At 41.4% G+C, this 16,192-nt stretch overlaps 1 protein-coding gene across 2 annotated transcripts in view; it reads left to right on the top strand.

The window, feature by feature from the left end:
- LOC106604931 (rho guanine nucleotide exchange factor 37) overlaps positions 1 to 16,192 on the top strand; it is a 34,526-nt gene that overhangs the window by 2,722 nt on the left and 15,612 nt on the right. For both annotated transcript variants that reach the window (XM_014200074.2, XM_014200075.2), the window contains exons 2-9: positions 9,442 to 9,519; positions 11,905 to 12,306; positions 12,805 to 12,934; positions 13,875 to 14,022; positions 14,449 to 14,648; positions 14,807 to 14,937; positions 15,374 to 15,478; positions 15,921 to 16,034. In XM_014200074.2, coding sequence (XP_014055549.1) covers positions 9,442 to 9,519; positions 11,905 to 12,306; positions 12,805 to 12,934; positions 13,875 to 14,022; positions 14,449 to 14,648; positions 14,807 to 14,937; positions 15,374 to 15,478; positions 15,921 to 16,034 — 1,308 coding nt within the window. The remainder of the gene's footprint in view (positions 1 to 9,441; positions 9,520 to 11,904; positions 12,307 to 12,804; positions 12,935 to 13,874; positions 14,023 to 14,448; positions 14,649 to 14,806; positions 14,938 to 15,373; positions 15,479 to 15,920; positions 16,035 to 16,192) is intronic.

Here is a 16,192-nt window from a genome sequence, read left to right as displayed (position 1 = left end):
GTATCAGTGCTCATCGGCCATTGGACATAAAGATTCCACAAGTTGGAAAAATTTCAACAATAATTATGTCTGGAAGGAATCAGTGGCTAACTGCAAGCATTGCAAAGCAACCACTAACGATTCAATGGAGTGGCTGTGTTTTTCTATTTCCTTTTCCAACAGCCAGATCAATCGCCTTCAACTTGAAAGCTGCATCATATGCATTTCTCCGTGTCTTTGCCATGATGAGGGTGACAAAATGACTACCGTAATCAGAATGATGGAAAGTTTGAGAGCGCTCGATTTAATCTAAACAGTAAACAAAAAAGTTGTTTGACCTTAACCCGTTCGGCAATTTCATTGGTCTAATGAAAGCTTCATGCCGCCAAAAAACTGAGCACGTCACAGAATGTTTTTTTTTTGAGAAAAAAACATTGAAAGCGGGAAAAATCCATATATTAGCAGCGTCATTGTTTAAGCCGCGAGGTTCAAAGCGTGGTAAAAAAGTTGAGGCTTATAGTCCGGAATTTACGGTATATGTTGTGTAGTAAGCTGTTAGTAGCCCATGTGCCTCACCCTAATAATTTGGTCTATTTTCACCAACGATGTATTGTAAACACATCGTTCGTGGCCGGTGTGTGCTTGTTTGCTAACTTTTTTTGTACAGCTTTGATAGTAGTGGTGGCGTTTGGCTTTCACGTGCAAATTTAGCACACAAAACATTCTATAATAGAATTGTTATTTGACGTGTCAAATTAAAACTTTTTTTAACGTGTATCTTTTTTGACACGCAAAGACCCAAACGGCGTTCAATGTGCCGCACCCTAGTAATTTGGTCTATTTTCACCTCTTAATTTTTTCCTGCTGTTATAACTTGGTGGTGCACATGTAGCCTATAACCTGTTTTAGAGAAATGTGATAATCGAATATTGTAAGAGCTTTCATTTTCTGTCTATATGCCCCCTTTATTTGTCCTACGGTTCTGACTTGTTGTACAGGGAGTACACTGTAAGAACGGCCCATGTTCTGAATTCTGTCACTGTACATTTCAAAATTGCTGAACAAATAGTTATATTGACTACGTCCATCGTCGCTCGCTCATTAATGTCCTAATCAAAATTAAAGATTGCCTCTTATCCGCTTGTCATCCCCTTATTCCATAGTTTGTACATCTCCATAGTCAGTGAAAACCACATTTGTTTAAGCAAGTCAGTCATATCTGCTATGTTTTTTTAAGGCAGTAAATTATGCTGTATAAACAGTTTTGCTGCCAGACAAGGCTCTGCTGAAAGCCAGGTGTAGCAGTGGTAAGATGTTGGGTCTCTGCTGTTGGTGTTCGCCCCAACCCGGGCTCGAACCAGGGACCCTTGCACACATCAACAACTGACACCCACCGAAGCATCGTTACCCATCGCGCCACAAAAGCCACGGCCCTTGCAATGCAAGGGGAAACCCTACTTCAAGTCTCAGAGCGAGTGACGTCACCGATTGAAACGCTATTAGCGCGCACCACCGCTAACTAACTAGCCATTTCACATCGGTTACACTGGGACAGCTTTATTTAGGCCCTAACAGTTTGTGGGCACAGTTTGTCACCGTTATAGTGCAATTAATGTGTTGTTGTGTAGTGGCTTTGCTGGCATGCATCCCACTTTTTTTTTTTGTGCTCCACCAAGATTTACATGCTAAAATTGCCAATGATCAGTTTGTAATTCCAGATTTTATTTTCAATATTGATGAAATTCGCATGTGACAAACACTGGCACAATATGGCAGAGCTGAACCGCAGACCAAACAGCAAACACTTTCAGGTAATTGCGAGGAAACGTGCTTCAGTAGACCAAGTTTGGTTACATTCGACTATGGTTTACATATTGTGCATGACATGCAATGCGTTAAGAGAAAATACAAACGACAGAACCTACCGGGGCCGCAAAAAGTTGGGTAGAAAACACTTTCCTGTGGATACTCTCTCTACCTTTTGCTGCCAAAAGAACCAACAGCATGTAGATCCGGCAAAGTAAGTGTAAAAATAATTGTATTCAACATTCTGGCTTGCAGAGACTACTGCGTCTTTTTTAGTCAGACTGAAAATCCATGGAGTAACCATGGTAACAGTATGATGTTTAGGTAAAGGTGGCGGCCTATGTGTTCCATCTGTCTAAACCAGCACTGTAACATGGAGATATGGCCGTGTGGGAACACTAACCCTATAAAGGTGTGTAGTAATTTACCTTAAAAAAAATATACACTACCGTTGAAAAGTTTGGGGTCACTTAGAAATGTCCTTGTTTTTTAAAGAAAAGGCTTTATTTAAAAAATTTTTTTTTTGTCCAACAGCAAATTCATCAGAAATACAGTGTAGTCATTGTTAATGTTGTAAATTACTACTGTAGTTGGAAACGGCAGACTTTTTAAAAATGGAATATCTACCCATTATCAGCAACCACTGGCATGTTGTGTTAGCTAATCCAAGTTTATTATTTTAAAAGGCCAATTGATGATTAGAAAACCCTTTTTCAATTATGTTAGCACAGCTGAAAACTGTTGTTCTGATTTAAATAGGCAATAAAACTGGCCTTTAGACTAGTTGAGTATCTGGAGCATCAGCATTTGAGGCTTAGAGTATAGGCTCAAAATGGCCAGAAACAAATAACTTTCTTCTGAAACTCGTCAGTCTATTCTTGTTCTGAGAAATGAAGGCTATTCCATGTGAGAAGTTGACAAGAAACTGAAGATCTCGTATAACGCTGTGTACTACTTCCTTCACAGAACAGTGCAAACGGGCTCTAACCAGAATAGAAGAGTGGGATGCCAAGGTGCACAACTGAGCAAGAGGACAAGTACATTAGTGTCTAGTTTGAGAAACAGACGCCTCACAAGTCCTCAACTGGCAGCTTCATTAAATAGTACCAGCAAAACATCAGTCTCAATGTCAACAGTGAAGAGGCGACTCCGGGATGCTGGGCTTCTAGACAGAGTTCCTCTGTCCAGTGTCTGTGTTATTTTGCCCATCTTAATCTTTTCTTTTTATTGGCCTGTCTGAGATGTGGCTTTTTCTTTGCAACTCTGTAACTCACCACCTGGATTCGGTCTTATGTAGCAAAATTTGAAATTGTGATTTTTACATTGGCTAAAAGTAGAGACTCAGAGCTACAAAATGGTATATCATACACTGCATTTGAGGAACAATGGGAAAGTAATTCTGCTTTGGAAGTTGATCAACTTGTAAACTCACTTTTGAGAAAATGGCCTTTGAATGTTTTGGTATCTAGTGAAGAGCTCTTCATTGTCTACACCCATTCAGCATCGTTCACACCCTCTTAAGCTTAAGCCCCACCCATCTCGTTTCGCCCTCGGAGTGCACACATGGCGCTCTGGACGACGATTTGTTTACATCTGGATAACATGAAAACAGCCTAACCAGCCCAGCTGGAAACAATTTGATTATGCTTTTTTTGCAGACGTTAACTGACACCGGCCATATTCAACAGATGGCGTACACACGTAACGTTAGGTAAGGAGACAGCCAGCTAATATTTGCTAGTTAAACAACAATGAACAGTGCCAACAATGCCACAGTGCTGGGAGCTAACCAACCAGGTTCAATGTTAGCTAGCTAACATTAGGCTCCAACTAGAAAAGCAAACGACTCTGGGGAAACAAATAACGTGAGCTAGGGAGCCAGCCAGCTAACGTCAGCTAGCTAGCTAACAGTACATTTTAGCTTGAAATGAAACCACTTTCTGTCAAAATTAGAAACGTGTAATATCTGAAAATGTAGCTAGCTATCTGGCCTATATACATCATCATGCATGATGGATGCATCTCCCTGTCAGGAATGCCAAACCACGGTTGCCCTTAGTTTGAAGATATAATCCGGAGACATGGAGAAAACACCTCTCTTTAGCTATTATACTCTAATTCCACCAATTTCATAACTTGATCCTCCAGAAAGTGGAGAGCAACACTTATGCAGCTCCACTACACAATACATTTTTTTTTATTATTTTTTTTATCAGTGTTCGACAGGATTACCAACACAGACTGACGAGCTCAAATAGACAGAAGCCTTCTATATGGCAGACCAATCCAAACTCTTCTCTCGTCATGTCCAGCCCACTCATTATCTCAGCCAATCGTGGCTAGTGGGAAGGTTGCTGGCTTTTTCTGTGGCTTAAACAACATGGCTCGTAATTAAACAATTGTATTTGTATGTACAGATGGCATACAAGTTTGTTATTAAGGCACATAAGTTCACATGTTCGAGAAGGTATTTCTTTTAAAAAAAAACGCATTTTGATAAAATATTTTTTACGTTGAAACGGCTCTTCTGTGAAGTCGTGACTTGCGACATACGCCTAGTTTCCTGAATCGGGTAACAGATACTATCGTTAATAGGCACTAAAGTAGTTAGCTTCTATGAATGGGGTAGAGTAGCTACAGATTGTTACACCACATAATGTGATTTAACTTAAGATTTTTGGTATCCATTATTGGGAGTTACAGGTTAGGTACTGTTTGGTGTAGCACAGAATTTTCAACCAACCCTATCATCATTAAGTTATCTTAGTTCTCGATTCGGCCAAGCGTGTATCTTATTAAATGCTCTTTCTTTATCTGGTGCTGTGAACTCAGCCTCATCTGATTTGCTTGCTCTTTGGGGTTTAGGCTGGGCATCTATAAAGCACTTTGTGACAACTGCTGATGTAAAAAGGGCTTTATAAAATAAATGTGATTGATTGTTTGACTCTGTACAGAGAATGAATCTGTGGCTGTGTGAGTCGAAATCCAAATCCTCTTTGTGTAACAGTCAAGTGGGTCCGCAATAGATTTTATTTATATTTTAGTAATTTAGTAGATGCCCTTATAAGGATGATACACTCAACAACACCTGTGTCAAATGGATTTATGGACATGGTTATCTCAGAGGCAAGCTGATTGACCAACTTGGAGGCCTGGCCAATTCCGAGAAACATTTCTTCACGTCTCCATTTGTTGCCTTGGGACGCGGACACCCCGCCAGAAACAAGACAGACCATTTTAGATGATGCATGTTTGACCGATTTGAGAACGAAGATAGTATCACCAGGGCTGGTCAAAAATGTTCTGTGCTACATCAAACAGTACCTAACCTATAACTTCCAGTAATGGATAACAAAAATCTTTGGTTAAAACGCATTATCCGGTGTAACAATCTGACTAGTGCTCAAGTAGAAACTGTTGCTTCAAAGGTCTGTTTCACTTTCTTTTTTCAATAATTCATGTTAGGCGGCTGTAGCCTAATTAGATACTTAATTACTGTCGCTTTGCACTGTGTTATAATGTAACATAAATGTGAGTCATCCATCCACCATTGAAAGAACCTTCAAACTACACGTTTAATCTATGTACACTTTTGGAAAATAAAATGTGAATTTATTAGATGTACAGTGCCTTTGGAAAGTATTCAGACCCCTTGACTTTTTCCACATTTTGTTACATTACAGCCTTATTCTAAAATTGATTAAATAAATTACATCTTCAGCATTCTACACACAATACCCCATAATGACAAAGCAAAACAGTTTTAAAAAAAAGTTGCAAATTTATAAAACATAATAAAAAAAATACTTTATGTACATAAGTATTCAGACCATTGGCTATGAGACTCGAAATTGAGCTCAGGTGCATTCTGTGTCCATTGATTATCCTTGATGTTTCTACAACTTGATTGGAGTCCACCTGTTGTAAATTCAATTGATTAGACATGATTTGGAAAGGCACACACCTGTCTATATAACGTCCAACAGTTGACAGTGCATGTCAGAGCAAAAACCAAGCCGTGAGGTCAAAGGAATTGTCTGTAGAGCTCTGAGACAGGATTGTGTCGAGGCACAGATCTGGGGAAGGGTACCAAAAAATGTCTGCAGCATTGAAGGTCCCTAAGAACACATTCACGTCCATCATTCTAAAAGGCACATGCCAGCCCGCTTGGAGTTTCACAAAAGGCACCTAAAGACTCTCAGACCATGAGAAACAAGATTCTCTGGTCTGATGAAACCAAGATTGAACTATTTTGCTTGAATGCCAAGCATCACTTCTGGAGGAAACCAGGCACCATCTCTACGCTGAAGCATGGTGGTGGCAGCATCATGTTGCGGGGATGTTTTCCAGTGGCAGGGACTGTGAGACTAGTCAGGATCGAGGGAAAGATGAACGGAGCAAAGTACAGAGAGATCCTTGATGAAAACCTGCTCCGGACCTGAGACTGGAGTTAAGGTTCACTTTGCAACAGGACAACAACCCTAAGCACACAGCCAAGACAACACAGGAGTAGCTTCGAGACAAGTCTCTGAATGTCCTTGAGTGGCCCAGCCAGAGCCTAGACTTCAACCCGATCGAAAATCTCTGGAGAGACCTGAAAATAGCTGTGCAGCGACGCTCCCCATCCAACCTGACAGAGCTTGGGAGGATCTGCATAGAAGAATGGGAGAAACTCCCCAAATACAGGTGTGCCAAGCTCGTAGCATCATACCCAAGAAGACTCAAGGCTGTAATTGCTGCCAAAGGTGCTTCTACAAAGTACTGAGTAAAGGGTCTGAATACTTATGTAAATGTGATATTTCCGTAATTTCTTTAAAATACATTCGCAAACATTTCTAAAATCCTGTTTTTGCTGTCATTATGGGGTATTGTATGTAGATTAATGGGGGGAGGGGGGGGATTATTTAATCAATTTTACAATAAGGCTGTAACCATGTGGAAAAAGTCAAGGACTCTGGCTACCAAGATACAGTGCCTTCTGGAAGTATTCAATCTACTACTTACAGTTGAAGTCGGAAGTTTACATACAATTAGGTTGGAATCATTAAAACTCGTTTTTCAACCACTCCACAAATTTCTTGTTAACAAACTATAGTTTGGCAAGTCGGTTAGGACATCTACTTTGTGCATGACACAAGCAATTTTTCCAACAATTGTTTACAGCCAGATTATTTCATTTATAATTAATTGTATCACAATTCCAGTGGGTCAGAAGTTGACACACTAAGTTGACTGTGCCTTTTAAACAGCTTGGAAAAATCCAGAAAATTATGTCATTGTTTTAGAAGCTTTTGATAGGCTAATTGACATCATTTGAGTCAATTGTAGGTGCACCTGTGGATGTATTTCAAGGCCTACCTTCAAACTCAGTGCCTCTTTGCTCGACTTCATGGGAAAATCAAAAGAAATCAGCCAAGACCTCCACAAGTCTGGTTCATCCTTGGGAGAAATTTCCAAGTGCCTGAAGGTACCACGTTCATCTGTACAAACAATAGTACGCAAGTATAAACACCATGAGACACGCAGCCGTCATACGGCTCAGGAAGGAGATGCTTTCTGTCTCCTAGAGATGAACGTACTTTGGTGTGAAAAGTGCAAATCAATCCCAGAACAACAGCAAAGGACCTTGTGAAGATGCTGGAGGAATCAGGTACAAAAGTATCTATATCCACAGTAAAACGAGTCCTATATCGACATAACCTGATAGGCCGCTCGGCAAGGAAGAAGCCATTGCTCCAAAACTGCCATTAAAGAAAGCCAGACTATGGTTTGCAACTGCACATGGGGACGAAGATCGTACTTTTTGGAGAAATGTCCTCTGGTCTGATGAAACAAAAATAGAACTGTTTGGCCATAATGACCATTGTTATGTTTGGAGGAAAAAGGGAGAGGCTTGCAAGCCGAAGAACACCATCCCAACCGTGAAGCACGGGAGTGGCAGCATCATGTTGTGGGGGTGCTTTGCTGCAGGAAGGACAGGTGCACTTCACAAAATAGATGGCATCATGAGGCAGGAAAATGATTTGGATATATTGAAGCAACATCTCAAGACATCAGTCAGGAAGTTAAAGTTTGGTCGCAAATGGGTCTTCCAAATGGACAATGACCCCAAGCATACTTCCAAAGTTGTGGCAAAATGGCTTAAGGACAACAAAGTCAAGGTATTGGAGCGGCCATCACAAAGCCCTGACCTCAACCCTATAGACAATTTGTGGACAGACCTGAAAAAGCGTGTGCGAGCAAGGAGGCCTACAAACCTGACTCAGTTACACCAGCTCTGTCAGGAGGAATGGGCCAAAATTCACCCAACTTATTGTGGGAAGCTTGTGGAAGGCTACCCAAAACGTTTGACCGAAGTTAAATAATTTATAGGCAATGCCACCAAATACTAATTGAGTGTATGTAAACTTCTGACCCACTGGGAATGTGATTAAAGAAATTAAAGCTGAAATAAATAATTCTCTCTACTGTTATTCTGACACTTCACATTCTTAAAATAAAGTGGTGATCCTAACTGACCTAGACAGGGAATGTTTACTAGGATTAAATGTCAGGAATTGTGTCAAACTGAGTTTAAATGTTTTTGGCTAAGGTGTATGTAAACTTCCGACTTCAACTGTATACTAGTACTACAATCTACTGCTGTAGAAGTAGTAGGCCTACTGTAATTATTCTACAATCTGCTATACTATACATTGAAATGGGCCATGACCTAAACAAAGTAAAAAGGAAGATAATTATGATGTGATGAGTGGAGGATATTTAGTGTGAAACATATTTTTATCCTCTGGTCATTAGGACCGACCCATCAGCCATTCAGTATCCTGCTATCCCTGGAATCCAAGTTTCCTCCCTGGTTAATGGAATATTTAAATTTTAACACATGGGTAAGGTTATTGCTGTTTCCTGTTGTAAAATTAGCAATGAGTTATCATCACCTGTACTTGTTTAACAACTACAAGTCATCACAATTATGACTGAACTATTAATTAATGCAGCATTCCTTGGCCGAGTTCCAATGTTATCAACTCAGATCCATTTTCTTTCAATGCTTGTGAGTTCCTTGTTGGGCCTGAAATGTTTGTTAGTTGAATTGTTTCTCTGTAAATAACTGACAAATTTCATCACCCTTAAGATAAACATTTACTGTAAACTCCATATGATTTTGTCTTGTACTCAGACATCCACATATTTCTAAATTCTTACAGGTGGAAAATCTTTACAATTACTTGGGTGGCAATTGGCATTGAATTCCCTTTGAGCTTTTGTTTCCTGTGAGAAAACATCAATCGGCATGGTGCTGTCTCTACTGGCGGGCCAGCCTTTCTTCTTGAATGGGTGCCAGCCAATGAGCTTCTTCCTGAGCAGGCGTTACTTCCTTTTCACCGGCTGCTGCAGTCAATCAGCTTATTCAGCACAGAGAGGATATGTGCTGTGTGCGCTCAGGCCTTTCCACACTGCTAAAAGCCTACAACCTCTTCCCTCTCTGCCTCCCACTTTACCCCAACAAACATCCCATGCCGCTGACCCTCCCATCCCCCATTCCCCCACAAGCCTCCACACACACACACCCATGCCACATGAGGCACAGCTTTGTTAGTGAGTGAGTCAGTGGAGAAAGTTACACCAGTCTCTCTATGTTGGTGTGTTTGCCAGGCACTCGACTGCAACAACCGCAGCACGATCCTTTGGCCCGCGAGCCCTGCTGCGTCTGATCCCAGGCCTCTTCTCAAGGTAATATGCTTTAATGGTTGTTTTCTGCTGGCACTGTCACTGAGAACCTGATATTTTCAGCTTGAGGTGAGGTTGTTGTTGTTGATGTTGGATTATTAAACTAGTAATCCAGAGACCTGTTTTGTTATGGTGGTGTGTCTATGTATGTAATGTCTGTATTTCTATCCACATTATTAATTAACAGTATGACTCATTAGGTAGATCACTTTGTTTTGATAACTTTTGTTCAGTGGTGAATCACAGCTAAGTCAACATTTTTTACGTAATTTTGCTGCTGAATCACAACCACTGACTGTCCCTCCACACATTTCTAGTCAGTATTCCCATAACATGAGTGAGTCAAAGACAGTGCTTGCATTTTAAACAGCTATAGTGCCTTCAGAAAGTATTCACACCCCTTGACTTCATCCACATTTTGTTATGTTACAGCCTGAATTTATATAGATTAAATTGAGATTTTTTTGTCACTGGTTTACACACAATACACCATCATTTATGGCAAGCCTTAATAATAATAATAATAATAATGTGCTTAAGTTGCATGGACTCACTCTGTGGGCAATAATAGTGTTTAACATGATTTTTGGATGACTACCTCATCTCTGTACCCCACACATACAATTATCTGTAAGGTACATCAGTCGAGCAGTGAATTTCAAACAGATTCAACCACCAACCAGGTAGGTTTTTCCAATGCCTCGCAAAGAAGGGCACCTATTGGTACAGAAGATGTGTAAAAAAAGCAGACATTGAATATCCCTTTGAGCATGGTGAAGTTATTAATTACACTTTGGATGGTGTATTAATACACCCAGTCACTTTAAAGATACAGGCGTCCTTCCTAACTCAGTTGCCGGAGAGGAAGGTAAACACTCTGGGATTTCACCATGAGCCCAATGGTGACTAAAACGGTTACAGAGTTTAATGGCTGTGATTAGAGAACTGAGAATGGATCAACAACATTGTAGTTACTCCACAATACTAACCTAATTGACTGAGTGAAAAGGAAGGCGTACAGAATAAAAAATAATCCAGAACATGCATCCTGTTTGCAACAAGGCACTAAAGTAATACTGCTAAAAATATGGCTAAGCAATTCACTTTTTGTTCTAAATACAAAGTGTTATGTTTGGGACAAATCCAATACAATACATTACTGAGTACTGCTCTCCATATTTTTCAAGCATAGTGGTGGCTGCATCATGTTATGGGTATGCTTGTAATCATTAAAGGAAATGTAATCTCCATCACCACCCCAACATCAACATATTATGTGAAAATGGCGCGTCTCTGTTTTTGTAGTAAAAAAAGAGAGTAAGAAAGCTGTTTACAATGACATCCACCAATTAATAGGCAATGCCTACTCAAAATTGATTAAAATCACACGATGTCATTGGAAACACTTGTCTTCCTCTCTTTTTTTTACTACAAAACTTTGAAACGTGCAATTTTCACATGTTTATGTTGGGTGGTGCTGGAGATGATGAAGTTGGAAAAAATTGTGACATTTCCCTTTATTAAGGACTGGGGAGATCTTTGGGATAAAAAAATGTATGGAATGGAGCTAAGCACATTCCTAGAGGAAAACCTGGTTCAGTCTGCTTTCCACCAGACATTGGGAGATGAATTCACCTTTTCAGTAGGACAATAACCTAAAACACAAGGCCAAATCTACGCTGGAGTTGCTTACCAATAAGACAGTGAATATTACTGAGTGATCGAGTTACAGTTTTGACTTAGATCTACTTGAAAATCTATGGCACGACTTGGAAAGGGTTGTCTAGCCATGATCAACAACCAATTTGACAGAGCTTGATCATTTTGAAAAGAATAATGGGCAAATGTTGCACAAATCCAGGTGTGGAAAGCTCTTAGAGATCTACCCAGAAAGACTCACAGCAGTAATCGCTGCTAAAGGTGATTCTACAAACTATTGACTCTGGGTTGAGTACCTAAATTTGATATTTCTGTATTTCTTTTTTAATACATTTTCAAACACTTCTAAAAGCATGTTTTCACTTTCTCATTATGTGGTATTGTGTGTAGATGGGTGATAAAGAATCAATTTAATACATTTTGAATTCAGGCTTTAACACAACAATGTGGAATAAGCCAAGGGGTTTGAATACTTTCTCAAGGCACTGTAAACCTTATTACATTGATTGATTGAAATCTGCTCAAAATGGAAATTGCTTTAGCAGCAACAGCTTTGTAAAAGCAGGCCCATGTTGTGCGAACACATGGTGTTCCAGCTCAAAGGACAGGAAACAATGCAGAGTATAAGCCATTCAGACCCACTATAATAGCCCTGCCACTGGCTGCTACTACTGGGTGGGATAAAGACCTCAGGCCCCACATGGAGCTAACCCCCTATTTCTCTGACAGACAGACAGACTCAGCATGGAAAGCCCAGTGAGGGCTGAGCCAGCTACCCCAACCCTGGCTCCCCCAGCTCCCCGAAACCATACTCCTTCTCTAAGTCCCAGAGCTGAGGCCAAAGAGAAGAGGTCGGAGGAGAGCGAAGGAACAGCGGATGAGTGTGAGGCAGTGGACACAGAGGAGGACCCTATATGTCTCTCGCTGTTATCAAAGATGTCAGTGTTTGTGGAGGCGCCAGCAGAGGATGCATCAGAGAAGGCTGAGGAGGCTGCAGCCAAGGAGAGGGCTGAGAGAGAGGCTCAGAGGCAGCTCCTGGCCACAGAGGAGCTGGTCTACACCGAGAGGAACTACCTGAGACTCCTCCAGGTCTGCACCTGCACCATCAGGAGCAACCTGCAGAAACTCCAGGTACTTCTACTGCACCGCTGCACCGGGCTAGGAGTTTCCTGACCATGTGACTTGACTGGTGAAAACTATGGACCCTAGCGGGTCTAAAGTCAATAGACATATCTCTAAGGAATGGTTATCTTGAAGCACCATGCTTTATTTCCTTTCCTGTCTCTGAAGGTATTTAAATGACCATATCATCGAATGTATTTGAATAGAAGGCTGTGCTTAAAATGGGAGTCTCGTAAAAACAGGATGAAATCACATTTTATGGGGTGGAAGGCAAGCCTGTCTATGCATCAGCCAGTGGTAATGATGAGGAGGGCTAATGTTGGTGGACGGACAGAAAGAGGGAGGAGGATGCGGAGAGTGAGAGACAGGGAGGAGAATGGAGAGGTAGATAGAGAAGGGATAGAAAGATGGATAGGAGGAAGGGGTAGTGTAGTGGTGGGTGAATGATGCCCTTTGTGGAGAAGTAAAGTCGGTTTGATAAATGGTGTACCTTCCTCCCCACCACAGCCTCAGCTGCCTAACCTGGACAGCATGTTCATGTACATAGAGGAGGTGATTGATGTGTCGGGACGCCTCCTCAGCCTCCTGGACCAGAAGCAGGTCACACCCCATGATCCTCTCTTCCTGGAGACCCTGTGTAAGTAGCAACAATACAATAATAATAATATATGCCATTTAGCAGATTATTTTATCAAAATCATTTACTAATGGGTGGCCGTGGGATTTGAACCCACATTCTTGGCATTGCAAGCGCCATGCTGAGCCATACAGGAGCAGTACTGCAGGACTGTTACCATGGCGGGCTACCTTCACACCTCAAACATACACTATCACACCTAGTGATTCTTACTCACAGGTACTTAGTAATATATTCACACCTGCACCACCCCACCTACTAATTCTATGGGACTATTCAAGAATAGGCTCACGTCAACCACCTCTGTTTCACAGGACTATTGATACCAGCTGCTTCTCTTTATGTGTACTACATGCCTGCATGTATTAAAAGCCTATTAGCACATTTCCCACCATGGTGTTGCAAACCAAACACTTCATACAGTACACCTTGCAGTCAAGCTGCTTGGAGAGGTCAGCTAAATAATGGGAAAAACAAACTCCCACTCTGTTGCGACCTTGTTTGCCCTGCTATATTTCAATGTAGAGTAAACAAGAGTGCCGGTGTGTCAGAGTTCCTTTTTTCCATTATTTGGTTGACCTCGCTCAGCAGCTGGACGGCTAGGCGTTCAAACATTCATCTTTTCTGCAGAGATCTAACCTGCAAGAATGGCTAGAGAGACAAATATACACTTGAGTGTAGAAAACATTTCTATCACAGACTGATCAGGTGAATCCAGGTGAAAGCTATGATCCCTTGTTGATATCACTTGTTAAATCTCTGTATTATTGGGAAAGGGCTCGTAAGTAAGCATTTCACAGGAAAGTCTACGCCTGTTGTATTTGGAGCATGTGACAAATCACTTTAGCAACGCTCCATGGGGACGGATAAAGGACCCGCATGGGAGTCATAAATGTACATTTCCGTCACATCATAAATGCTTGATTCATATTCCCTTCAGGTGACGCCTTCCTCAGTCTATCAACAGACATAGAGTCAGCTTACAAGGAGTACCTGTCCAACTACAACAACGTCACAGCGTTAGAGAACAGCTACAAACAGGAAGAACCCCTGTGGACTGAGATGGTGAAAGTCATCAAGTCCTCAGCGTACGTTTATCTCTCGTTCTCTCTGCATTCCTGTTCCAACCGTGCTTGCTACCCTACTGCGTTTCTGTTCCTATCCTGGCCCCAAATCTATGGTCGTTTTCATGCCAAACACCCAATAGGGTACAGCACAAACCGATCTGGGACCAGGCTAACTTTGACCCTATTGTCACATTTGAAATACAATGTTCATCCTTCAGTATTGTCAAAGTATATGTGGTGATACAGGCCAGAGGTGAATGTACGTACCTTTTGTCTCACTTTCTGCATTCCTGTTCGTACCATACATTGTCTCTATTGTCCAATTGAAATACAATACTGAAATTGCCCTTAATATCACACCCCATTTTTATTGTTTTACGGATGTCGAAATACAGCTTTCTCACATTACAAATCTAGAAAGACTCATTTAGACTATGTTGTGTACAGGCCAGAGGTGAATGCTACCTCTCTGAGCTTCTTCCTGGTGATGCCAGTCCAAAGGATTGCTCGCTACCCTCTTCTCCTCCAGACCATCATGAAACATACAGACCCTGGGCACCCGGCCTACTCTCTCCTGGAGCAGACTGCCCACACTTCCGTAGCCCTCAACTGCAGGATCAATGAGTACAAACGCTTCCGAGAAGTTGGTGAGGACGCATGCTGGCTATCACGTTCTTGTAATCATATCCTATGATTTGGTTTCACTATTCAGACCAAGGATATTGATAGATTGTGGGCATTGCCTTCACTTTTTTTTTTCTTTTCCTGAACACCCATATTACAATTTCTTGTCTTCTCGTCACAGCCGACAAATACAAGAAGACGGAAACCCTGACGATAAGAGATAAGATAAATCGGCTGAACAGCCACAGCATCGCAAAGAAGACTGCCAGGCTGAGTCAGTTCATCAAGCATGAGACGGGGATTGCACCAAAGGTAAGGCACTTTCCGTACCTGTCCCTGTTGTTAGGTTCACTCAGCCATAAAATGAAACTACACGCCCTTTCTTCAGCAACTTTAGGTTAATAATTAAACATAGGGAATGGAAAATGCTGTGAGATAACATAGGACATGACCAGTGTTTACTTCTTAAAAGGTCTCGCTGTATTCAAACCTTGATTCACACCTCCGGGGAGCATTTATTACATAAAGTATGTAGAGAGTAGTTTAATACAATGACACGTGCTATGCTGGTGGCATGTCACGTGGTTATGAGTATTACCTTGCGAAATTTTTTAGACATTATTCATCAAGTCACAAACTGAAAGCTCTGGGTCTCTTTTTAGCAATGGATGGTAGAACATTCTTATTTAAATCTCTGTAAAAAATGTATTGAATTTTCTGTTAATAACTTCCCTCGGTTCAATTCCAGTTGGTTGATGAGGAGTTTGATGCCTTGGAGGGCTTTTTCTATCTCCTTGAAAATGGTATCGCCGTGCTACATGAAAATGTGGAGACGTATCTCAGCCATCTGCAGGTGAGCCTTTGCCGTGGAGACCAGAGTAAGATCACCATGACAGCATTGGAATCACTTTGTTTACACCTGGCTTTCCACTCAACATACAATTAGTGCCCAATCCCTTTAGATTCACTTCTAGCTTGGCGTCCTCTTCTCACTAAATAATGAGCACTGTTGGATCAGTAATCCTCCTCACCAGCTGTCAACTACAACTACAACTACTTGGCTAATGTTTCAGTGGTGAGCATTTGAAAATGTAAAGATGTTGTAAGAAAATCTGTTTAAGTTTTCAGCCTCCTTCACATTGCAGCACCTATTTGAATGCAGACCCTCCCCACTGTAAAACAGCCACTGCCTGTCATAAACCATGCATTTCTGACGACTACCTCAGTTTTCTGTTTGCGTTTCCCCGTGTCTAAATATAGTTTGTGGCATCTTTTCTTCCACCGTTCTATTACAGAGATTCCTTAGCTGTCGACCGGAGGAGTTTGATCTTGACATGGACGGTGAGAAGCCTGCTATATGCTACAAGGAAATCACAACAGCATTGAGACAATGGATACTTCCTACATTTGTGAGTCAAGCCAAAGTACCACTTTGTTATGCGTGCTACAACAATGGGCATCAGAAAATAAGTTGGGTGGGCGGACAGACCATCTTTATTGAATTACGCCCATGGTCGTGTTTCACTTTCCCACATGTCCTTCAGGCTTCAGATTGCACTGTCTGGAC

Source organism: Salmo salar, chromosome ssa05 (assembly GCF_905237065.1).
Source record: "Salmo salar chromosome ssa05, Ssal_v3.1, whole genome shotgun sequence".
Lineage (NCBI taxonomy): Eukaryota > Metazoa > Chordata > Actinopteri > Salmoniformes > Salmonidae > Salmo > Salmo salar.
Note: the sequence above shows the minus strand (reverse complement) of the source record. Positions and strands in the feature narration are given on the sequence as shown.